The sequence below is a fragment of the Osmerus eperlanus genome, chromosome 21 (genome assembly GCF_963692335.1).
Source record: "Osmerus eperlanus chromosome 21, fOsmEpe2.1, whole genome shotgun sequence".
In the NCBI taxonomy this organism is placed as follows: Eukaryota; Metazoa; Chordata; class Actinopteri; order Osmeriformes; family Osmeridae; genus Osmerus; species Osmerus eperlanus.
In genome coordinates, this window is record NC_085038.1 from 11,360,529 (window position 1) to 11,383,310 (window position 22,782).

The following is a 22,782-nucleotide window of genomic DNA, read 5'->3' on the forward strand; positions in this document are numbered from 1 at the left end:
ACTAGGGCAGGGCAAAAAACTGAAACTGGGGGGGGGCACGGCTGTGGCCGTGACAGTTAACTAAAGAGACACATCCCCCCCCCCCCTCCCCAATGGATGGAGCCAAGAGCCAGAACCAATGGTGGAGGCTAGGTTGGAGGGAACGAGGAATATCTTGAGCATGTTGCATGTTTCTAAAGCGGCAACATATCTGTCGTCTTCATGCTGACAAGGCTTCATCTGAAGTTTGATGTCATGCCCATGTTCGGATGTTTGTTCAAGTCTTCAGTGCGTCTGAGACACAGCTTCTGTGGTGTGTGTGTGTGTGTGCGTGCATACTGTACGTGTGCGTATGTGCGTGTGTTTCAATAGGGGATGCTGGACGTGCTGATAATAGGAGGCGGGCCTCACGCCTTGACCCTGGCCACTCTGCTCTCCCACCCCCACCACCCCCCCTCTGACCCCTCACCCCCCCGGCCGGACCCCCAGCCTGGCCAAAACGTACCCAGACGGGGCCTGTCCAAGAGCAGAGGGAGGACCAAGAGGAGAGTGCCGTCCAGTGAGTCTAAAGAAGCCCCCCGACTCCACACATCAACACACACAGCAGTCCGATTGTGCTTCACAGAAACACAACAACCGTTGAGCCTGTTTCTCTTCTCTTCTCATGTTGACGGTGCTCCTGTATACAATCATTGAGGTTTTGCTCGTAGTGTTACTGTCATACTAGGGAAGGCTTGATTTGGACGACGGCGCGTCCCTACCTCGCTGTTCACAGCAGCTGAATTCAAGCTGGAGTCGGATGATTCTGTGTGTCTTTGAAGGGCCGGCGGAGCAGCTTTCGTCGACAGAGTGGGTCCTGGACAGCGCCCCCGGCCCCCCATGTCCCCCCAGCCCCCCTGGGCCCCCCTTGAGTCTCAGAGTAGTGGACTCGTACGGAGAATGGGCCGCCCTCTGGGAGAGCCAGTTCACCGCCCTCAACATCCCCCACCTCCGCTCACACACCCTGGTACACACTGACCCCTTTGACAAGGTACCCACACGCACTGACTCACACGTACACTGTATATCCCCCCCACCACCACCACCACACACACACACATGCTTCCAGCCCCGGAAACCCCCCCTGTGCCTGGCTCCACCCTGCAGGCAGCGCTGCGGCAGTTCGTGGCGGAGCAGGGGCGCGGGGAGGAGCTACACAGCTTGCCCGACCGCGCTTACATCCTGGACCAGCACACCTTCTTCAACGACAGCCGGCTGGGCAGGAAGGAGAAGCAGAGGCTGGGGCTGAATGCTCGCCCTCAGGACCGCCTGTGCTTCAGTCTGCCTGGAGCTCAACTCAGCGTGGATTTCTTTCGACAGCAGGTCGGACCGGCCATGGACACGTGTGTGTGTGTGTGTGTGTGAGAGTTTGAGTGTGTGGGAGAGTGTGTGCCTGCAAGAGTGTTTCTGTGGGTGCAAGACTGTTTGAGTGATGTCTCTGTATCATAAGTGTGTGTGGTGTGTGTGTGTTTCAAGTATCGGAGCACGTAGTGTGGTGACCTGCTGAAGATCTGTGCACCTGACATTATCTAACAGGATAGTTGCTGGTTTAACAGTACAACTAATTGTTTAACCACAGGAACACAACTAACAGCGGGCCACGTTTATAGGATTGTGTACGGTGTACTGTGCATGCAAGTAAACTGCATTGTGTGTGACTTAAATAATAAACGTGTTAGCATGGTGGTGTTGTGTTTCAGTCTCTCAGCACTAGAAGGTGTAAAGCCAAAAATATAAATAAATACAAGACTGTAACCACTGCTGTGTTGTGAAATACCTTAATTGTCTGGTGTGGGCTGATAAAAGATATCTTTAATGGCTGATATGGAATGAAGAATGGCGGCTTCATTCATTCACAGTAAAAGATAAATGCATGTTTCTTGATATGAACTTAGAGTTTTACTGACCACTGGGAGCTGCAGGTGGAGAGGTACGACCTGAACAAAGTCCTGCTCAGAGGAACAGTGGAGAGGATCGTACCAGTGATGGAGGACAAGAGGAGGAAGGAAGAGGAGGAAGAGGAGGATGAGGAGGGGAAGGAGGAGGGGACGAAGGAGCAGGATGAGATTGAGGAGGAAGAAGAGACTACGGAGGAGGTGGAGAGGAGCAGAGAGGAGAAGGAGGTGAAGTTCTTCAGAGTCCACCTCCGCGGCGGGACCGTCCTCGAGGCTCGGAGGGTTGTCATGGCGACAGGACCCACCCGGTCCCAGATGGCGAACATTCCTTCCTGGGTGTCGGCCATTCAGGAGAGCTACCCGGAGGACCGCCTGAGACACACCGTCAGCCTCATGCACCCCACCTGCTCACGCACACAGGAAACAGGAAGTAAAGGAGAGGATGAGAGACTGCTCTCACCTGGTAGGTTTGAAGACTGTATCACTCCAGGCCAGGTCTTTCTGAAAACACAATATCAAAGTATTGAATATCATGATTCATCAATTGTTTTATATTTATGTCAAGTAAAGTGTCGCTGTTATGTGTGATGTTTATGTCATTTATTGCAGTTGCAATTGATCTCATGTGAGCTTTTTGACATCAAGAGCTAAGAGGATCTAAAACAGTAATCAGACTCAATACTGGTTATCGTCTTCATCTGTCCGTTTGATTTTTACACATCTACTGAATCGTTAGTTGGTTGCAAAGTGGGACAGTTGCTGTTTGGCAGCCAGTACTCCACCCGCAAGAAAGGGAATAACTTACAAAATCCTAAACTTTTTAGTCTAACTTATTATTTTTGCTCATTTGCCTTGAACTTGGGTCAAGAAAAGTGCATTATAAATAACATGTATTATTATTATTATTATTGTTATTATTCCTTCCTTTTTGCAACACAAAATGTAATGCTTTAACTACATTGTAGTTACATCGTATGTTGCAGTTACAGCTGCAAGTGTGTGTGTGTGTGTGTACGTTCGTCCAGAGGCATGCGTCGTCTGTGAGCCGGGAGAGCGGGTGATGGTGATTGGCGGAGGCCTGACCAGCGCTCACATTGTCTCCACAGCGCTGTCGCTAGGCGCAAGCCACGTGGCATGGGTGATGCGTAAACACCTGCAGGTGAGATGGCATTCCACCAATCCACTATGCTCCCCCTGGCTCACCCCCCACCCCACACCCACTCACCCCACCTCAACACCCCATCCCCCCCAGCTGAAGCAGTTCGATGTGGGGGATGTGGAGAGTCTGGTGGGCCGCTACTCCCACGTGGAGCACGGCATCAAGCTGGACGGACGGGCCTACCTCAGGCAGTTCTACAACCAGAGCAGCCTCCACAAACGCCTGGCCATGATTCGCCAAGCCAGGAAGGGCGGGGCCGTCACCCCCGAGGCCTACGCCCACCTGCAGCCCTTCATACAGAGTGGGCGTGTCTCCGTCAGAGCGTACTGTCAGGTTTGTTTACATTGGGCTGTGTTTTTTCTTTATTTGTTTTGCCCGTTTCAAGATGCACTTGATTTATCTCTCGTCTTCCTCCCAAACCAGGCACGCTATTTAAAACGCCCCACATGTACTGAAGAATGCGTTTGTCTGTCCCCCTCCCCCATCTTCCAGGTCAGCGAGGCCCGCTGGAGTTACAGGGCCCAGGCCTGGAGCGTGGCCCTGACCCCGGAGGGAGACAGCTGGGCTGGGGACAGAATCTGGCTGGCCACGGGCTGCAAGCTGGACGTGCAACAGGACCCCCTGCTCTCACACGTCATCAAGGACTTCCCCATACAGGTGGACTCGGAGGGCAGGAGGAGGGGTGGAATGGATCGATGGAGGGGGGGAGGAGTGAAGGGATTGGAGGGGGGTAAAAATCTATTGTTGGTCATATTTGGGGCATTTAAAGTCAGCAATCTTCATCCCACTAAATTGTAATCATGTCTTTGTGTGGGCGCTCACTGTTTGCAGGTGATAGATGGCTGGCCCTGTATCGGGGAGAGTTTGTGTTGGTCTCCAGGCTGTCCTCTCTACCTAATGGGCCAATACACAGCCCTCCAGGTGATGTATCTCTAACACTCACTAACTCTTTATAAAGACCTTTCCTTAATTAATAGAATAGCCCTACAGGTGACAATGTAAACACTTAGACACTGTCCAACATCCAGCAAAGGAACACTATAAACAATGGCAGTGAAAAACATGTTCTACACCCTTTTCAGCTCTCTACGTTCCCACTGCAAGCCTTAATTCTCAATTCCGATTTATTTATCAGATCCGATTTTTGGGCGGTCTGTTCACATTGTCATTTTAAATGTGGCTAATATCAGATTCCAGTGTCAACTGGTCGCGGTCCTGAACTGCCCCGCATGCGCAAAAGAACAAAAACAAACACCTCACATGTAAGACGTTCTCACACCTGTTGGAGGACAGTGACAGTGAAGTAAGTTTTCAAGCATTTAAAAAAAAAAAAATCATGTTTTGTGGACGCCAGCGAACGTTTGAGCAGGAAATACGGAGGACGAGGAGAAAAAACAAATGTTCAAGTCAGAGGTGCCACATTCAGCTGCAGTGTGAACGTAGCCTAAGGTTCCTTTTCCTACAAAAATGATCCGGTTTTATCTGACTACCTTTTGGAAATAAAACATTGATGATACAAAGCGTTGTTTCATAGTACATAGAACCTTTTTAGACGACACTCGTGGTCGATACAATAGATTAACTATGCTACAGGTTTCACTAACCCGGAAGCGCGCTTCTGCTGTCCCGCGCGCAGGTTGGTCCGCACGCAGTGAATCTGGCAGGAGGACAGGCAGCGAGTATGCGCATCGCCAAGGATATCCTGGGTAATCGGGAAGTGGCGGCGGAGAAAACGCGCACAGAGGAGTACGTTCAGCATATGCACGGGCTGATGTGGTTGTAATGCCTATATGCTCTGGTTGTGATGGTGACAACCGGGACAACACCACGAGCCGCGCCTTGAAACCCGAAACCAGGTGGATGCTTCCGCACAGAACAGACTGCACAGTCACGACAGGTGCATTGGCAACAACAATAAAACTGTTTTTGAGTTTGGTCGTCAACCTCAGCGTATGTTAGTGTGAAGTGATGTCGACGTACAGGGCTTGAAGGTATTGTTAGAAGTTGTCATCTTATTATTGAAAGTGCAAGTTTTTGACTGCAGACTTCGACCCTCGAATAAAACCAAAAAAAATCAGGTTTGTCTATCTATCCTACAGGAATTAGACAGATTGACTCACCAAATTGTGTAGGCCTATGTATTTGCCCAATTCAAATCTATTAAAGTTGCATTTGACCAATGTTCATTGTTCACGATTGTTGATTTTATGACGTAACAATATTTACAGTTTAGAGTTACTTTCCCCCTCCACTATTCACGGTGCACTCCTGAGGTAAAGCCGTTATGATGCGAGTGAGGAGAGCAGAGCGGGCGGTGAAGAGCGTGGAACAGGCGGAGGGAGTCGGAGCCCGGGTCAGACGCAGCATAGGGAGACAGGAAGTGAGTGACCACAGCCTATGAACTCTTGAGCCCTTCACCTTAACTAACGTCTGAGGGTCTGTAAGATCTGTGTGAACGATGTTGTTTAGTTGCAGTAGAGGGGGGGGGGGGGTTAACACACCTCACATCCACAGCTGTTTCTATTTTCCAGCTGAGGAACCTGGACCCCTTCCTGATGCTGGATGAATTCTGTGTCAGCAAGCCTGCAGGGTTTCCTGATCATCCTCACAGGGGCTTTGAGACGGTAAAATCCCCCTAACATCCGGAAAGGACTGAGAGCTCCAATTACCAACTAACAGATTATAAAGTTTCAACTCAAACCAAATGTTTAAAAGGCCTGTTGTGTTCAGTTATTACAGGTAGTGGTATATGCCACTCTACTAGGAAGCACTGCATAACAACAGTGATAGCTGTGCATTAGAGACATAGAATGTATGCACCTTCCTGACAAAGTAAATTCCTTGTCTGTGCAAACTTTCATGGCGATTAAAACCCTTTCTGATTCTGATTCTAGAATGATAGTTAAATATGGTGGCTTATGTGGACGCTTAAATTATTGAGTTGTAATTACTCAAACCAGTTTTGTGGAAATGCCTAACGTAGTCACAGAAGGTTCATAAAACAAAAATCGTCTTTATTGCTGATCTGTTTGGGCTTAAGAAAAACACAATTTATGCAATCACCTGATGGTGCTATTGGATTGACAGATTGGTAGTCTACCTGTGACTGTCAGCAGATGGCGCTAGTGGGAAGACAAACTGGGCAAAGCTGTTCGACGACTTGATCAGTAGATACCGCACCTTTTAGTATTTACTGAACTTATTGTCCAAAAGTAAATATGTTTTTACGATTTTAAGAAGTTTAGAAATGTTAGTGTTTAGAAGTTGACAGGAAAATGTCAGCCCAGGACACAAAATAAATTAAATACATGTTAGAATCCGAGTCGATTCAACCATAAAAGGCGTATTATTGTATTTAAAAGAAGGGCATTAGGCTTCCAGGAAATATCCAGTATGCTTCAGATGTGGTGTTTGTGGAGCAGAGTGGGTTTCTGTGGTCGTCTGTGATTCTCTTGCCTGACTGAATATATCCAGTCTCCACCCAGCATCCATCCTGTTCTCTCACACACAACTCACACACACATACAACTCCACATGCAGCTCTCTCTCACACACACACACACACACACACACACACACACACACACACACACACACACACACACACACACACACACACACACACACACAGATGCAACATATACACTGGAACAGCTACAACTACTGGGCCAGGGTGTGTGTAACAGTAACTTGACTTCTGAAGTCTGTTAAGTCTCTAATGTTATAGTGTCAAGTCAAACTGAACCACACATTTTTCCACTCCTCTCCTCCCCTCTCCTCTCCTCCCCACTCCTCCCCTCTCCTCTCCTCCCTACTCCTCTCCTCCCCACTCCTCCCCTCTCCTCTCCTCTCCTCCCCACTCCTCCCCTCTCCTCTCCTCCCTACTCCTCTCCTCCCCACTCCTCCCCACTCCTCCCCTCTCCTCTCCTCCCCACTCCTCCCCACTGCTCCCCTCTCCTCCCCTCTCCTCCCCACTCCTCCCCTCTCCTCCCTACTCCTCTCCTCCCCACTCCTCCCCTCTCCTCCCTACTCCTCCCCTCTCCTCCCTACTCCTCTCCTCCCCACTCCTCCCCACTCCTCCCCTCTCCTCCCTACTCCTCTCCTCCCCACTCCTCCCCTCTCCTCTCCTCCCTACTCCTCTCCTCCCCACTCCTCCCCTCTCCTCCCTACTCCTCTACTCCCCACTCCTCCCCTCTCCTCCCCACTCCTCCCCTCTCCTCTCCTCCCTACTCTTCTCCTCCCCACTCCTCCCCTCTCCTCTCCTCCCTACTCCTCTCCTCCCCACTCCTCCCCTCTCCTCCCCACTCCTCCCCTCTCCTCCCCACTCCTCCAATCTCCTCTCCTCCCTACTCCTCTCCTCCCCACTCCTCCCCTCTCCTCCCTACTCCTCTCCTTCCCACTCCTCTCCTCATCTCTCTCATCGTCTCTCTTCTCCTCCCCTCCTCTCCTCCCTTCTCCTCCCCTCCCTTCCCTTCTCCTGCTGTGCTGCAGGTGTGTTTACTCTTAGTCGTATGATGCACTGAGGTCACAGCTGTGGAACCAGTTCACTGGAACCACTGGACACCAGCCCCCCCCACCCCTCCTAACCAGCCTCCCCCAAGCAGATGTTGGCCCCTGACCGCTAACACCCACTCAGCACTCCTCTTCATGTCACCCCCAACGGCGTCTTGGAAGTGAACACATGCTAGCTCAACAGTGCCCTGGAAATGGACCAATTGGCCCTTTCTCCACAAGTCTTTGAGAGATAAACCTGACCACAAGAACTGACCCCAGAACAGCCACATTCCCTAAACTTATACCCCGCTGTTGCTCTGGACAGAACACGGTTCTGTGTATTTATGGAACGTTCTAGACAGTATTATGGTCAAATAAGTCCTGCACATCTGTATATATTAACTTAAGTCAGCATATGTTCTTCTCATGGGAACCTTGCTGTGGAAAGATCTAGAACAGGTTTGCGTGTTCCTCAAAAAGAACCTGCTGTGCAAAGTGCAAGAACATGTTGGACCCATCCGTTTCCAGAGTAAGATTTGACCTCCAGCTACATCCCTTAACCAGTTACAGAACAGTGTGTGTGTGTGTGTGTCTGTCCAGGTAACCTACCTTCTCCAAGGTGAGTCAGCTCATGAGGACTTCTGTGGACACTCTGGACGGCTGAAGTCTGGAGACCTGCAGGTACTCTTCTATTGACACACACACCACACATACATACGCGCACACACACAACACTCAGGATAGGGTAACCCCTGCCGTTCACCATACACCATCCTTGTGAGTAAAATAGAGGCACTTTCAAAGGTGTCAAGTTTAGGGTTTCAACGTTTTAGTTCTGTCTCTCTCTCTCTCTCTCTCTCTCTCTCTTTGTCTCTCATTCTCATTTTCACACACACTGAACTAATGAGAAGTGATGCCTGTGGGGTGTTTCCTGTGTTCTCATAGTCATAAACCCAGTTTCACACACATACACAAACACACACTTACACACACACACACACACAAACACACACACACACATACAAGCCACAATGTGCTGACTTGAACACAAACATCTGAACCACAGGAAGAACCTTTCAGTGGAACTGCCACGGATTGTCCCATTAGATCGAGAGTGTGTTTATATGTGCACGTTTCATGTTTGTATGTGCATGCGTGTGACTGGCTCAGGGCCACCTCTTGTATCTTAACTCTTCACCAGTTACGTCAGCAAAACTTCAAGCAGATTTACAATTAGAGCAAGAAATCGTGTGGTTGTTTCTCCTGGTTGCGTACGTGCGCATGTTTGTATGTACGTCAGTGGATGACGGCAGGCCGGGGTGTGGTCCATGCTGAGATGCCTGTGTCGGACGAGCCCCTCCACGGACTGCAGCTGTGGGTCAACCTCCGGGGGCGGGACAAGATGGTGGAGCCAGCCTACCAGGAGCTCCGGAGCAGCGAGATCCCCAGACCCAGCAGGGGCGGAGTCACTGTGGCCGTCATCTCAGGGGAGGCCCTGGGGGCACAGGTCTCTCCCCTCCTCATCATCATCCTCCGTTCTTCCTCTCCTCTCCTCGTCGTCCTTCTCATCGTCCTCTTCCTGTTCATCCTGCTCCTCGTCTTTCCTCATCCCTCATTCTCCCCCCTCCTCTCCACGTCACCCTCTCCCTCCTCCTTCCTCTTCCTCTCAGGTTTCCCCTCCTCCTCCTCTCACTGCTCCTCCTTCCCATTTCCTCACCGTCTCCTTCGCCTCTCCTGTTTTCTTTCTTCCTTCCCCTTTCTTCGTTTTTCTTCATAATGTTTACGGTCTGGCCTTCAAAGTGACATCAGTACTGTACACAGGAAGTGGGAGGGGAATCCTGGGGTTCTTCCTGGAAACGTTGACGTCTCCAAACGTGGATCGGATTTAGGGTGCAGACTGGTCTGCCAGCTCAAACATAACAAACACCATATCCTGGAATTTCATATTTCTCATTCTGCAAAAAAACAATGTGACCACATAGTCAAAGAAGCACTGACACACTGGTGCTGGGGCCCATATTGATTAGCTAGTATAACACTGTATTAGTACATAGAAGTACTTTATTGATCCCCTAGGGGAATGAAAGATGATAAAAAAAAAACAGAAATAGGAAGAAAAAAAGGTTACCAATCAAGTTATTGTCTGTGTAGGTCACCTGGGTTTGAAACCTTCTGGGATCACATGACGATCAGTAGCATGATGATTTCAGCAGGCCTCAAACCACCTCAGCTGCTTCAGTCTGGTTTTCCAGCTGTAAGAGCCCTTCCCCTTGATCTCTCTCACTCACTCCATCTCTCTCTCTTCATCTCTTCCATCTGTCTCTGTCTAAAAATCAGTAGCACATGTTTTGGTAAAGTACCAACCATGTACATGGCTTTGGTTGCTCTAGGTCATACGATGTGTGTGCATGTGTGTGTGTGTGTGTGTGTGTGTGTCTAGTCCCCGGTGTACACTAGGACTCCCACCCTCTACTTGGACTTCACACTGCAGGAAGGAGCTCATCATGTTCAGCCAGTCTCTCCAGGTACTCATCTTCACACCGCCTGTACACGTCACATACACCATACAGCATCTCGTACCATATCGATGTCATGTTGACTGTATAGACACATAATGTATTTGAGTATACACAGAGAGTAAATCGTATTCTGTATGCGTGATGGTGAGGAGGACCATGTCTCAGCAGAGGAATTTTGGGGGGGGAAAAATTCCCAAACTGAAAACAAGAGCTTGGCTTCCTTCATTGTTTGTGTGTGGGTCTGTGCATGTGTGTGTGTGTGGTAGAGTTGTTTGTCTCTTTGTCCCATTGTAAGGACTCTTAGATTTAACCATGCCAGTGTGGTCAACACCGGTCACGACACACACTCCTTATGTAACATTGCTAACCCTTAGCAGACATGCACACACATCCACACACACACACACACACACACACACACACACACACAGACACACACAGTGACTGTCTTTGGTCATCCATTGAGAACTTAAAAGTAATTGGATCAAGGACCAATGTCAATACCCTCCTTGTACTTACTGTACACACATGTCACACACACAGACACACACAGAGACAGACACCCAGTCATCCTAACAGATGACCGTTTGCCAGTGTAATGTGCTGTATAATCCTCTGTGAATCAGAGGAAGCTGACTAGTTGTTGGCAGATGCCTACAGCCTTTATTACTATAATGGAATCAAATTGTGGAATGCTTCTTTAGACACAGTGTTGCATGACAGAGAGAACGGATCATTTCATTGTGAAACCCTGTTTGGTTCAAGCCGTTTTGGGGGTTATTTACATTTCGGTCTCGTTTTAACGATGCCTCTTTTTTAATAGGGTGGACCGCGTTCATCTACTCCCTGTCAGGGGTCGTTCATGTGGGTGAGTTCTGGGCTGGACTGGGGTTAGGGGTTTGCTTTCTGGGTGTCGTGTTTTTCTACCATTCAAACTAAAGCCCAGTCCAGAGTCCGGCAGACACTCCAAGTTCTGGAACATTCTCCCCTCCTACTCACGACCCCCTGCAGGTGCACCTATCTCCTTATTTGCTCCTGCTTTCCTCTCCCTCTCCTTCTCCATCTCCCTCTTGTCTGCCTCCCCCTCCCCCCCTGTAAGGAGGTCATGTCAGAGTTAGGAGGGCCTGTGTGATCTCCAGCCAATAGCAGCAGGTTTTACCTAGGAGGATACCATGCAGGATTCCATCCTGTTGTGATTCATGCAGACAGGAAGACTTGATGACTTCCAGCTTCACAGAACGCAGCCACACACACACACACACACAGTCGTTCTCTCGATCCATACTTATGTACTCTCTCACTCTAAGTTTCCCTTTCTCACCCCCTTCTTTCTCTCCCAAACTCCTTCTTATCTCGTCCTCCCTGCATCCCCACTTCCATTACTCTCTCCTAGGTCTCAGGCCTGTTACGCTTACGTAAATGCAAACTAAAGGTTGCCTTTGTTTTGGCTGCCCTTCCCTCCCCACAGGTACTGAGGAGGAGCAGAGCAGGGTGGAGCCGCACCACACGGTGGTGCTTGGAGAGGGGGACTGTGTCAGAGTGGAGAACAAGGTACAGCAGGCCTACTGTCTGCTTGACCAGGGCGGGTATCGAACCCGGGCCTGCTTAAGGAAGGACATGTTGTAAAGCTGAGCTCTTTTCTTTGTACATTAAGGCTCCGGAGGAGTGCCACTTTGTTCTGATCGCTGGAGAGCCCATCAAGGAGCCGGTCGTACAGCAGGGTGGGGTTCCGTGCCTGGGCATAGCGGGGGTGGTTCAGGGTGCCGGACATTCATCAAGGTAGGATCCATGCCCAGTCACTGGTTGATGATGTCACTGGTTTCTCCATCTTGTTCCTCAGGGCCGTTTGTGATGACGTCAGAGGAGGAGATCAGGCAGGCTATCAGAGACTACCAGGCAAACACCAATGGCTTCGAGAGGGCTAGGGGCTGGAGGTCAAAGATCAGAGACACAGTCTGACACTCACACGCGCCCCGTGGTGCTTACACTGCATCTTCTCCATGCAACAATATTTGCAATTACAATGCTTTGCTCGTCATATTTGATGTGATCCATGTTATATTTGTATATATTCACTGATCAACATGCTACTGACAATGTTACTGACAATGAAAACCGCGTTGCTGTATTCGAAAATAAAACTCTAAGTCTAAGCTATGCATGTTGTCTTATTATGTGTCTGTGATGGGTGGGGGGGGGGGTATTCTCTCCTTGTAAGCATGGAGAGAGAGAGGCAGGGTGGAAGAGGGGAGGAGACAGGTGGATGATGAGAGGGGAGGGGTGTGGAACAGGAGGGGGAGGGCTGGTAGAAGGGAAGGGAGGGGTGTACAACAGGAGGGGGTGGGGCATGGAGGCGGGGTAGGACGGGATCTGGTCACATGTGGATCACATTTAAACCACATGTGGCAGCTGCAGTCTCAGACCTTTTGGAGTTGTTGGAATAGCGTGTGTGTGTGAGAGCTAAGAGCAGAAAGCTGTGTGAGAGAGCCAGGAGAGGCTAACAGTGTGTGTGACAGAGCATTAAACATCCACGGACGGACATACTGGCGGACTGGTGAAAGACGGGTACGGCAGGAGACACAGACAGCGACAGGCAGGTAGGCAGTCGACTGACACACAGACAGGCAGGCAGTAGACTGACACACAGACAGGCAGGCAGTAGACTGACACACAGACAGGCAAGCAGTAGACTGACACACAGACAGGCAGGCAGTAGACTGACACAGACAGTAGACTGACACACAGACAGGCAGGCAGTAGACTGACACACAGACAGGCAGGCAGTAGACTGACACACAGACAGTAGATTGACACACAGACAGGCAGGCAGTAGACTGACACACAGACAGGCAGGCAGTAGACTGACACACAGACAGGCCGGCCAGCAGACAGTAGACTGACAGACAGGCAGGCAGTAGACTGACACACAGACAGGCCGGCAGACAGTAGACTGACACACAGACAGGCCGGCAGACAGTAGACTGACACACAGACAGGCAGGTAGGCAGTAGACTGACACACAGACAGGCTGGCAGGCAGTAGACTGACACACAGACAGGCAGACAGTAGACTGACACACAGACAGGCAGGTAGGCAGTAGACTGACACACAGACAGGCTGGCAGGCAGTATACTGACACACAGACAGGCAGGCAGTAGACTGACACACAGACAGGCAGGTAGGCAGTAGACTGACACACAGACAGGCTGGCAGGCAGTATACTGAAACACAGACAGGCAGGCAGTAGACTGACACACAGACAGGCAAGTAGGCAGACCACAAATACCAGCAGGAACTGACAGCAACAGTTAATGGGGGATAGGAACTGAATGTGTGGCTTACTCAGCCCTCAGGGGACTCAAAACACAAACGCACGACACGGAGATCTGAGGGGGACTTGAGAGGGGTGAGAGATCGCTGCTGGTGGATTCGGCTCTGGACCAAGACACAAGCAACACTAGAAGACCCAGCTGAAACGTATCAACCAGTCAGAGAATCTCTGGGCCTCATCGCGACCCACTCCAGCCTTCACTCAGGAGAGAGTGCGAGCTTCCTGAACTTCTGGGTTGCCGGTGGTCTCCGGGACACCCCCCTCTCCCCCCTCAGACCCCCCCCACCCTTGCCCTCCGGACTTCCCCCGGAACCTCCCGGAACAAGCCCTCCCCCCCAGCATCAAAGCTGCCACGCAGACACAAAGGTGTGTTTTAAAAGACTGTTTAGCCCCATTTGGCCACAGGGGTGTCTAGGTTACACTACTGCGACTAAACCTGTCTGGCTCTCACGCATCACCCTGAATGTGTGTGTGTGTATGTGTGTCTGTGTGTGGATAGAGGGGAAGGGTCTGTGAAAAACCAAGTCCAATTACGGCTGGTTGGGTACCGAGCGGCTCTCCAGTCCTTTTCAGCACCATGTCTTGTGTGTTTGGTTGACAGCAGACTGAAGAAGAGGAGGATGAGGACAATGAAGACCAGTGGTTGCGTGGGAGTGTCTGTAATGGTGTTCCTGTTGATGAAGACCACCATGGCGGAGGAAGAAGACCCCAGCACTCTCAGAGTGAGTACGTCGGGTAACCTTTGAACCCAACCTCTCCCTGTGCTTCTCTCTCTCAGACTTGTCTCATCTATCTGACTGCCATTGGGTAAAGATGCGTGTGGTTCTAAATATGACTGGATACAGTACTGGTCGGTGAGCCCAGAGCAGTGTAGGGTAGCTTAGCATTATTTAGCAAAACTAACTGTGGAACTCAGCATAGCTTAGCTTTCGGTACTGAAGCATCACATGATGTTGTGTTGCACCGCATAGCTTAACTTTATATAGCATAACATGACGTAGACCAACTCATCATCGCTTAGTTATTATGTTATTTTTGTAGCACGTCATAGGGCAGGGTTGCTTTACAGCATTATGTAGCATATTATACATGTTAGCGTAGCTATGTCTTTGCATATATTCTGCCTGGGTCAATTCATGACAGACTGATGTGGTTCTATACCTGGGGGGTAGAATGAGTCTGGTTGTGAGTCTGGCTCCAGGACTGGCGGCCGGTAGAGAGAGTGGTCTTACATAAACACTGTAGAGGGATGCAGAGGGGAAATGATAGTTGAGGATAATTGAGTTGTTATGTTCTACAGAGAAACTTCAGAGAGGGCCAGGGAAGGAGAGACATGGCATTTTCTAAATGGCGTCGTTCCATTACACTTTCTCTTTCTTTCTCTCTCTCTCTTTCTCTCTTCCTCTCTCTCCCTCTCTCTCTCCCTTGAACATTTTTATTCGGTGTAGTTGTTTCTCTTTCTTAATTGTCTCAGCTAGGCAGCAAGCTTGCCAACCGACCAGTCAGCTTGTCAGCAACACCTACATGTCATACTGAAGAGATCCGATTGTTACATAACCAACACAAATGGAGGGAAACCAGGCAGCCTGCTGAGCTCTGAAGCAGGTCTGTCCCTGCTCTCACATCGACTGTGAGAATAGTCTTCCAGTCTTCCAGTCCCCGAGACCCCCAGTCCTTCCACCCCTCCAAGTCCTCCAGTCCTCCACCCCTCTAGTCCTCCAGTCCTCCACCCCTCCCAGTCCTCCACCCCTCCTAGTCCTCCATTTCTCCCAGTCCTTCCACCCCTCCACCCCTCCAGTCCTCTAGTCCCCCAGTCCTCCAGTCCTCCAAGTCCTCCAAGTCCTCCAGTCCTCCACCCCTCCACCCCTCCACCCCTCTAGTCCCCCAGTCCTCCAGTCCTCCCAGTCCTCCACCCCTCCCAGTCCTCCATCCCCAGCATCATCCCCAGCCATAACAACCCTACACACTTTCACACAGTAGAAGCTTGCACAATCGACACCAGTCTTGATTTGAACGTATGTGTCCAAACCCCCTCTGTCACACTCTTTCTTCAGGCGGTAGAGAACACAAACAAACAGCTGCTCTCTACAGACCTCTGCCAAAGGGATATACTGTGCTCTGAATCTCCGTATATTTGCGGGTGTATGTGTGTATGCTTGTGTGTGGTGTGTGAGAAGGATAGACAGCAGGATTGCTTTTAACGATCTATGTCTAACTGATTATGCTGGGATTTCCCTAAGGATCTGAGTACTCCATCCACCTCCCACACTTGTAAATATGCTTCTTCCAGCTGACTGTTTGACTGCTTTGTGTGTGTGTGCGATGACATTGGTGCATGAGTATGCTCTCAGCTCCCTCTGGTGGAGAAGAGGTGGTACCACATGCCCTGCTGACAGCCTCTCAGTTTAACTATCTATCCCCTTCGCCTGTTCTACGCCTCCCTCAGACTAACTTCCACTTACTCCCTCCCTCCTCCCTCCTCTCTCCTCCCTCTTACCCTTCTCCTCCTCTCTCTTCCTCCTGCTTCCTCCTCCTACCTCTCTCCTCCTCCCTCCTCCCTCCACCCTCCTCCTAACTCTCTCCTCCTCCCCTCCCTTCCTCCTTTTCCACCCTCATCCTCCCTCCTCCCTCCTCCCTCCTCCCTCCTCCCTCCTCCCTCCTCCCTCCTCCTACCTCTCTCCTCCTCCCCTCCCTCCCTCCTCCCTCTGCCCTCCTCCCTCCTCCCTCAGGACTCTAACAGGGAGCAGTGGGAGAGAAGGGTGCGCTCGGCCTCCAGTCTGGAGGAGCTCCTGCGTCTCACAGACTTCCCTGACTGGAAACTCTGGAAGTGTCGTCAGAACCTCCAAACCCTGGAAGCCCCCCCGCAGCCCAAATTCCGCTCCTCCTCCTCCTCCTTCCTCTCCTCCTCCTCCTCCTCCTTCCTCTCCTCCTCCTCCTCCTCGTCAGGGTCGCACCGCTCAACACGCTACGCCGCGGACTCTTTCAGTTTGGAGATACTCAAAGGTGCACACACACACACAAACACACACCCACACACAAACACACGCCCACACATACACACACACTCTCACACACACACTGTGGCTGGCCCTTTTTAGTGTTTCCTTCGCTCTCGTCTCAGCTCGCTTTTAGCCCCTGAAGCCTACGACACACACACACACACACACACACACACCCCAGTAAAACGCACAAACACACCTACAAACACACACGCACACACGCACAGACGCAGCCCTGTAAAACACACGTACACAAATACATACACAAACAGAGACACCCCCCAGAAGACCTGTAAGACACAAACGCACACGTTCCCTCACCGTGTGTGTGACTGTGTGACTGTGTCCCGCCAGCCATCGACGAGGAGTGGCAGAGCACCCAGTGCATGCCTCGGGAGGCGTGCGTCGACGTGGCCAAGGAGCTTGGCTCATCCCCCTCCATGTTCTTCAAGCCCCCGTGTGTGTCCGTGTTCCGCTGCGGAGGCTGCTGTAACCAAGAGGGCGTGGCCTGCCGCAACACAAGCACCACCTACGTCAACAAGACCGTGAGAGACGAGCACGTTCTGGCTGTGTGTGTGCGTGCATGTGGCGGAGTGGGGGGGGGGGGGATAGGTGTTCATGTGTACGTGTGTATGCATGTGTGTGTGTGTGTCTATGCATCTGTGTTTAGGTGTGTTTATGTGTGTTTAGGTGGTTTCATGTGTGCGTAGGTGTGTGTGTGTAGGTGTGTGTTCTGACCTCATGTCCTCTGCAGCTGCTCAGTGTGATCCCCTTCAAGTACGGCCCAGAGCCTGTCCTCATCAGAGTGGCCAATCACACGCAGTGTAGGTGCATGGAGCCCGCCCTGATACGCCGCCACGCTCGACCCCATCGGAGGAACGGGTGAGTGACGCACCCAGAGACAGACTTACAGTAAAGACAAACGTACAGATAACACGGTCACACTGCAAACACAGTCCCGGCCCTCCTCTCTCCTCCCTCCTCGCCTTTCTTCTTCCCCTTCATCCCATTCTCCCCTCCCCTCTTCCAAACCCCTGTCCTCCCCTGTCCTCCTCTTCTCATGCTCGCCTCAATCCATGTCTCCTCTCCCCACCTCTCCTCCTCTCTCCTCTCCTCCTCTCCTCCTCTCCTCCTCTCCTCCTCTCCTCCTCTCCTCCTCTCTCCTCTCCTCCTCTCTCCTCTCCTCTCACTACTCTCCTCTCACTACTCTCCTCTTCTCTCCTCCTCTCCTCTCTTTCAGGTGTTCCCCTCGTCAGCGTCCGGACTCAGGGGACCCCCGGAGGCTGTGTTCTCCAGGCTTGATCTGGGACTGCCTGGCTGAGAGATGTGTCCTCTACCCCTCCAGTCCCCCAGGTCTGTGCTCGGGCCCCTGGCTTCACGCTGGCTAAGCCAGTGGTTCTCAACCCTGGTCCTCAGCAACCCCTGTTCTCCATGTTTGAGATGTTTCCCTGCTCCAACACGCCTGATTCAAATGAATGGTCGCTACCAGGCTTCTGCTTAGCTAGATCATGACTCAGTCCTTTGAATCAGTAGTGTTGGAGCAGGAAAACATCTCAAACATGCAGGACCAGGGCCGCTGAGGACCAGGGTTGAGAACCACTGCGCTAAGCTAAAGGCAAGCCGTTCTCCAACACCAAGTCATACTTCTCTCTTGTTCCCTCTCCCTCCTTTGTCTCTCTTTCTCTCTCCCTCTTTCACTGCCCTAACCCTCTCCCATACCCTCCTCCGCTTGCCCCCCCTTCTCCTACCCCCCCCCCCCCCCCCCCCCAGTGGAGTTGACGTTTAGTGGGGGCGGACCTGAATGTGAGATTGACCTGGAGAGATGTGGTTGTGTGGCTCCACCTCTCCAGCCCTGACACTCCCGATGGCACGACTCCACCCAGGTACAGTAGACACCAGTCGACCTCAGTAGAATAAGCGAAAGTAGCGTAGACGATGGCAGAGTACAGTGCAGTAGAACAGAGCTCCAGTATACATAAAGGCTGTCTCTCTTTCCTGTAACTAGGACAGGATAACCATTGACAATCTCCTGTGGATTCCCGAAGTTCAGATTCAGGAGGCAACAACATTAATTTATTTATAGACCTATTTATACCAGCGTGATTAAACCCTACTAACCGCAACCATGGCCAGATGACTAACCAGCACTACTGTGACAGCTTGTACTACAGTGGACCCTGTGTGTGTGCATTGTTAGTCCCTCTGTGTAAATGACCTGTTCTCTCTATCCCCGTACACTGAACAAAACATGTATGTTACATTAAAAGAATTGTATTTTTTATAATTTCATCATCTCTGTGGTGGGCATCTTTTCTTGTCAAGTTTTGTTATCGAGCACATTTCAAAACAACAACCGTTGAACAAAGTGCTGTACAGTCAGAGTAGCAAAAGCCATAAAAAAAACTAACAAAGCAAGGCAGCTGTCATACTGTGTTGAAAATGGGATTTGAGAACATGCATTGTCGAGTCCAGCCTGGCACGTAGAGGCAACTCTACGTGCCTCTACGTGGGGCGTCAGGTGGCTGAGCGGTGAGGGAAGCGGGCTAGTAATCTGAAGGTTGCCAGTTCGATTCCCGACCGTGCAAAATGACGTTGTGTCCTTGGCAAGGCACTTCACCCTACTTGCCTCGGGGAGAATGTCCCTGTACTTACTGTAAGTCGCTCTGGATAAGAGCGTCTGCTAAATGACTAAATGTAAATGTAACTCATTCCAGTGTTTAGCGGCTTCTAAACAATAGGCTGCTAAAAAAAACAATCACCACTGTGCTTCAACCTGGATCTACGGATACTCAGAAGCAACTGACCAGTGGACCTGGCGTGTGAAGGTGTGTGTTTATGTAGGTGTGTGTGGAGATTTTCCTCTCACCCTAACCTTCCAGAACGTTCTCCTGCTGTGTACAGCATGTGGATGTGAGCAGTGAGGTGAGGCGCTGGGGCCTGAAATTGCTCCCGGCCTCCTCTAGGGGGAGACAGACCTCCACACGGGTCTGTCGGTGCTGATGAGTGGGATCTTGTCTCTGCTCTCCTCAAGCCCCTTGAGTGACACTCTGGGATGGCGTAAAAGGAGCCGGGGGAGGGGGGGGGTCACCTCCACAGCAGCTCTGTGACAGCCCTTTGATGGGCGCATTGATGCTGAAACACCTGAGGAGTGGGTGTGTGTATGCGTGTGTGTGCACGTCAAGGAGTGTCTGTGTGTGTGTCAGACACGTCCAGAGGAGAGACAAGGAGAGAGGTGACCTTTAGATTGACTGACATCTTGGATCAGATCTTGGACCTTGGAGACCCTGTCACACAACGATCAGACACACACACACACACACACATACATCCACATACAGCGATGCATTCAAGAATATGCACATTTAGACATGCAAACAGACTCAGACACTTTCGGAAACCACACACACACATTTACACACACACACACAGTGTCTTCCAGGAAGGGGGCATTTCAATGGTGAGGTTGAGCCAGCTCTTACTGGAGCATGGATGCGGAACATTCTGGAACTGAAATGTTCTCTCTTTACATCTCTTCTAGTCAGAAGGAGTTGTCACTACAAAGCCAATGACTGTGTGTTTATGTGACTGTGTGTACGTGTGTGTGTGTTGCTTGAGTACACGTGTGCATGCATGTGTGTGTTTGTATAAGAGCGTGTGAAAGTGTGAATGTGTGTGTGTGCAAGTGTTATAAAGTGTTTTCAGTACTAAGAGTAATCTGTGAAGACCTAGCTATCGCTATCTCTGAACAACCTTGCAAAGTGGAGGTACATGACAACATAACTTTATTACAGTATACAAAGGCCAATATGTTACCGGTTTTTTTTCAATTGCTAACCAGCATTGATCAAAACTGAAGTCACATTGTCAAAACTCTCCACACAGTCAGCGAAACGTGTACATGGACCAAAATGAATCATTTTTCAGTGCTTTCACATAAAATGCATTCAATGACCACGTTTACCAAAACCCATCCTCTTTTCTTATTCATACTCCACAACCAGCAAAACACTATTTATTTGCAGCACATTTTTCAAATGCTAATACACTGTTTCCGAAATTGCTCAAAGAACATTCAAAACCGAATTATATGGTGCATTTCTGCAGTAACCAGACTGAAATACGAGAGAATACGGGGCGGACAAGGAAGACCAAGACAGTGGTCTATGTTGTTTTTCGTCATTACTATTGCAATTGCATTATTATCATTGATCCTTTGGTTTTGTGTTTCAACTTTGTGTTTTTCTAAAGTAAATGACGCTATACAAAGATATGGAGAACACAGAGGAAACCGAAGCAAACTGCTGCATTCCTGATTCCTTCTCGTAAAGATTTTTGTAGCCAAAGTGAAAAGGTGTCATTTTAGTTCTATCATGAAATACTGATTCACGTGAAAAATCATTCCAACTTCAAAGATAAAAGTTGATCATTTTTGTAATGCTCCCTGTTGTTAGTTTTTTTTTCAGGTGAGTGTGTTATGAGTGACAATGTTTGCTTTCTGAGAGAGAATTGATGCTAGTGTTAAGTTCAAACAAGCTAATTTTGAGACATATAAAATGTTTTGATGGTTTGAGTGAGTTTTGGAGGAGGGATTAACTGTTTGGCCAACCTGCATGTTTCTAATACAGACTGTGGGAAGAGTTTTGAAAAAGTTGCTTCAGTATTGAACGGACTCCTGCATTTCAACCTTGTCATTATAGATATAGAAGATGTATCCAGTTACTATTTGCACAATTTGCACAATTTGTTGTTTTGGATAAAAGTGTCTGCTAAATGGATCAGATGTAGACATTACACCATCAGCATCATCATAAACACCATCCTCATCACAGGCAGCAGCTAAGTGGTGGAGATGAAGGGATGAGGAGTTGAAGCCCTGAACGTTGAAGCTCTGAGTGTTTGTCCCCGAAGCTCGGGGACAAACACTGATGCAGGGGTGCTGGTGGGACGAGGACACGGAGAGGAACGTTGGGCTGCGCAAGACAGCTGAACCGAGTGCCAGTCTCGTCCGGTCACAACACACAGACACAGACACACAGCGACACTCACACGTTGCGCACGTCCATGCAACAAGGTGCCATCTCATTCTGTGGCTCCTTCTTCCTACAGCAAGCTGCATGAATGTGTTTCACTGTCTTTTTTCTAATCTGTTCCTGCCAGACGCTACACAAAGCAACAGACGCTCAGAGTTGTCCCTGGGCCCAGCCTGTGTGTGAGTGTGTGTGTGTGGGTGTGTGTGTGTGTGTGTGTGTGTGTGGGTGTGTGTGTGTGTGTGTGTGTGTGTGTGTGTGTGTGTGTGTGTGTGTGTGTGAGGGTCGGAGGGCGCATATCTTGCCAGCAGGGGTTGAAATACGGGCGTCCTTAAAGAGCTTCAATTTGAAAATGAGTCACCCCGGGTTTTAATTAGGTTTCATTTATTACCTGTTACCTTGTTTGACTTTCTTCGTTGTGAGAGTATGTCTGTCTGTCTGTCTGCATGTCTGTCTGTATGTCTGTCTGCATGTCTGTCTGTCTGTCTGTCTGTCTGCTCACTCTGTCAGTCTGTCTCCATTCTTTTGTCTGAGGAGAGGAGAGAGGGAGAGGAGAGGCAAGGAGAGAACATGACAGGAGAGGGGGAGAAGAGATTCTGGCGATGCAAGAAATACAAGAATCAATATCAATCAATAGAGTAACACAATATTGGATGTTGTCATGTACGACATGAATGAGGTAATGTAAGGTAAGATTTGATGTTCCGAAACACACAATAGTAAACCCTTCAGTCTCCCACATCGTCTTGTGTAACTTGTGTAGGGAGTCAGATGGCTGAGCGGTGAGGGAGTCGGGCTAGTAATCTGAAGGTTGCCAGTTCGATTCCCAGCCGCGCCAAATGATGTTGTGTCCTTGGGCAAGGCACTTCACCCTACTTGCCTCGGGGAGAATGTCCCTGTACTTACTGTAAGTCGCTCTGGATAAGAGCGTCTGCTAAATGACTAAATGTAAATGTAAATGTAAATGTAAATGTCCCGATCGTTCCCCTCACTGGTACTCTATCCCGCAACCGGGAAGCTTCTCGCAGGCGTGGGTGGTCTGTACTGACACCGTGGAGTGAGGTTGGCCAATCCACAGGAGATACACTAGGGTAACAGATATTGGTGTCACAGAAACACATGAGCATCCCAGAAACACGTTCCCTAGCATGTCGCTTTCTCCAACACGTGTGTGTGCATGTGTGTGTTCTCCTCTTGAACACAGACACACATTCCAGACTCACAAATGTAAATGTCTATCCAACTGTGCTGGTAAAGCTTGCTCTGTATGCGTGGACGGTGCGTTGTCAGGAAATCGCTGCGGGTCTTCATCAGAGTACCTGAGTGTGCGGTAATGAATG

At 50.0% G+C, this 22,782-nt stretch overlaps 3 protein-coding genes across 5 annotated transcripts; all 3 read left to right on the forward strand.

Moving 5' to 3' along the window:
* Positions 1-353: 353 nt before the first annotated feature.
* On the forward strand, positions 354-4,855 carry zgc:113276 (uncharacterized protein LOC553748 homolog). The gene is made up of 9 exons (XM_062446295.1): positions 354-538; positions 801-1,009; positions 1,126-1,341; positions 1,941-2,376; positions 2,939-3,072; positions 3,166-3,405; positions 3,565-3,729; positions 3,904-3,993; positions 4,709-4,855. Exons 1-9 carry the CDS (start codon positions 355-357, stop codon positions 4,853-4,855), a joined length of 1,821 nt encoding a protein of 606 aa, XP_062302279.1. The 5' UTR covers position 354.
* A 154-nt stretch (positions 4,856-5,009) lies between these two features.
* pir (pirin) lies at positions 5,010-12,235 on the forward strand. Its single transcript, XM_062446296.1, has 10 exons — positions 5,010-5,150; positions 5,301-5,452; positions 5,604-5,696; positions 8,167-8,247; positions 8,867-9,073; positions 10,007-10,091; positions 10,909-10,953; positions 11,554-11,636; positions 11,740-11,806; positions 11,926-12,235. Exons 2-10 carry the CDS (start codon positions 5,357-5,359, stop codon positions 12,042-12,044), a joined length of 876 nt encoding a protein of 291 aa, XP_062302280.1. The 5' UTR covers positions 5,010-5,150; positions 5,301-5,356; the 3' UTR covers positions 12,045-12,235.
* A 274-nt stretch (positions 12,236-12,509) lies between these two features.
* On the forward strand, positions 12,510-18,704 carry vegfd (vascular endothelial growth factor D). 3 transcript variants are annotated; one of them, XM_062447507.1, is made up of 9 exons: positions 12,510-12,682; positions 13,432-13,782; positions 14,021-14,138; positions 16,146-16,419; positions 16,770-16,960; positions 17,170-17,297; positions 17,656-17,768; positions 18,186-18,298; positions 18,421-18,704. In XM_062447507.1, the coding sequence occupies exons 3-8, from the start codon at positions 14,037-14,039 to the stop codon at positions 18,269-18,271; spliced, it is 894 nt and encodes a 297-aa protein (XP_062303491.1). In that variant the 5' UTR covers positions 12,510-12,682; positions 13,432-13,782; positions 14,021-14,036; the 3' UTR covers positions 18,272-18,298; positions 18,421-18,704. The 3 variants fall into 3 exon arrangements, with proteins under 3 accessions (XP_062303491.1, XP_062303493.1, XP_062303492.1); XM_062447509.1 differs by having other exon boundaries at positions 12,513-12,650; XM_062447508.1 differs by having other exon boundaries at positions 12,522-12,682; positions 14,018-14,138.
* Positions 18,705-22,782: the final 4,078 nt, after the last annotated feature.

Excerpts from the sequence above, each read along its gene's own strand:
- zgc:113276 (XM_062446295.1), top strand. The coding sequence starts at position 355 with ATGCTGGACGTGCTGATAATAGGAGGCGGGCCTCACGCCTTGACCCTG. Across the intron at positions 539-800 it reads CAAGAGGAGAGTGCCGTCCA|GGCCGGCGGAGCAGCTTTCG; the intron begins GTGAGTCTAAAG and ends GTGTCTTTGAAG. Across the intron at positions 3,073-3,165 it reads TGATGCGTAAACACCTGCAG|CTGAAGCAGTTCGATGTGGG; the intron begins GTGAGATGGCAT and ends CATCCCCCCCAG.
- pir (XM_062446296.1), top strand. The coding sequence starts at position 5,357 with ATGATGCGAGTGAGGAGAGCAGAGCGGGCGGTGAAGAGCGTGGAACAG. Across the intron at positions 5,453-5,603 it reads GCAGCATAGGGAGACAGGAA|CTGAGGAACCTGGACCCCTT; the intron begins GTGAGTGACCAC and ends TCTATTTTCCAG. Across the intron at positions 9,074-10,006 it reads GGGAGGCCCTGGGGGCACAG|TCCCCGGTGTACACTAGGAC; the intron begins GTCTCTCCCCTC and ends GTGTGTGTCTAG.
- vegfd (XM_062447507.1), top strand. The coding sequence starts at position 14,037 with ATGAGGACAATGAAGACCAGTGGTTGCGTGGGAGTGTCTGTAATGGTG. Across the intron at positions 14,139-16,145 it reads AAGACCCCAGCACTCTCAGA|GACTCTAACAGGGAGCAGTG; the intron begins GTGAGTACGTCG and ends CTCCTCCCTCAG. Across the intron at positions 16,420-16,769 it reads CAGTTTGGAGATACTCAAAG|CCATCGACGAGGAGTGGCAG; the intron begins GTGCACACACAC and ends GTGTCCCGCCAG.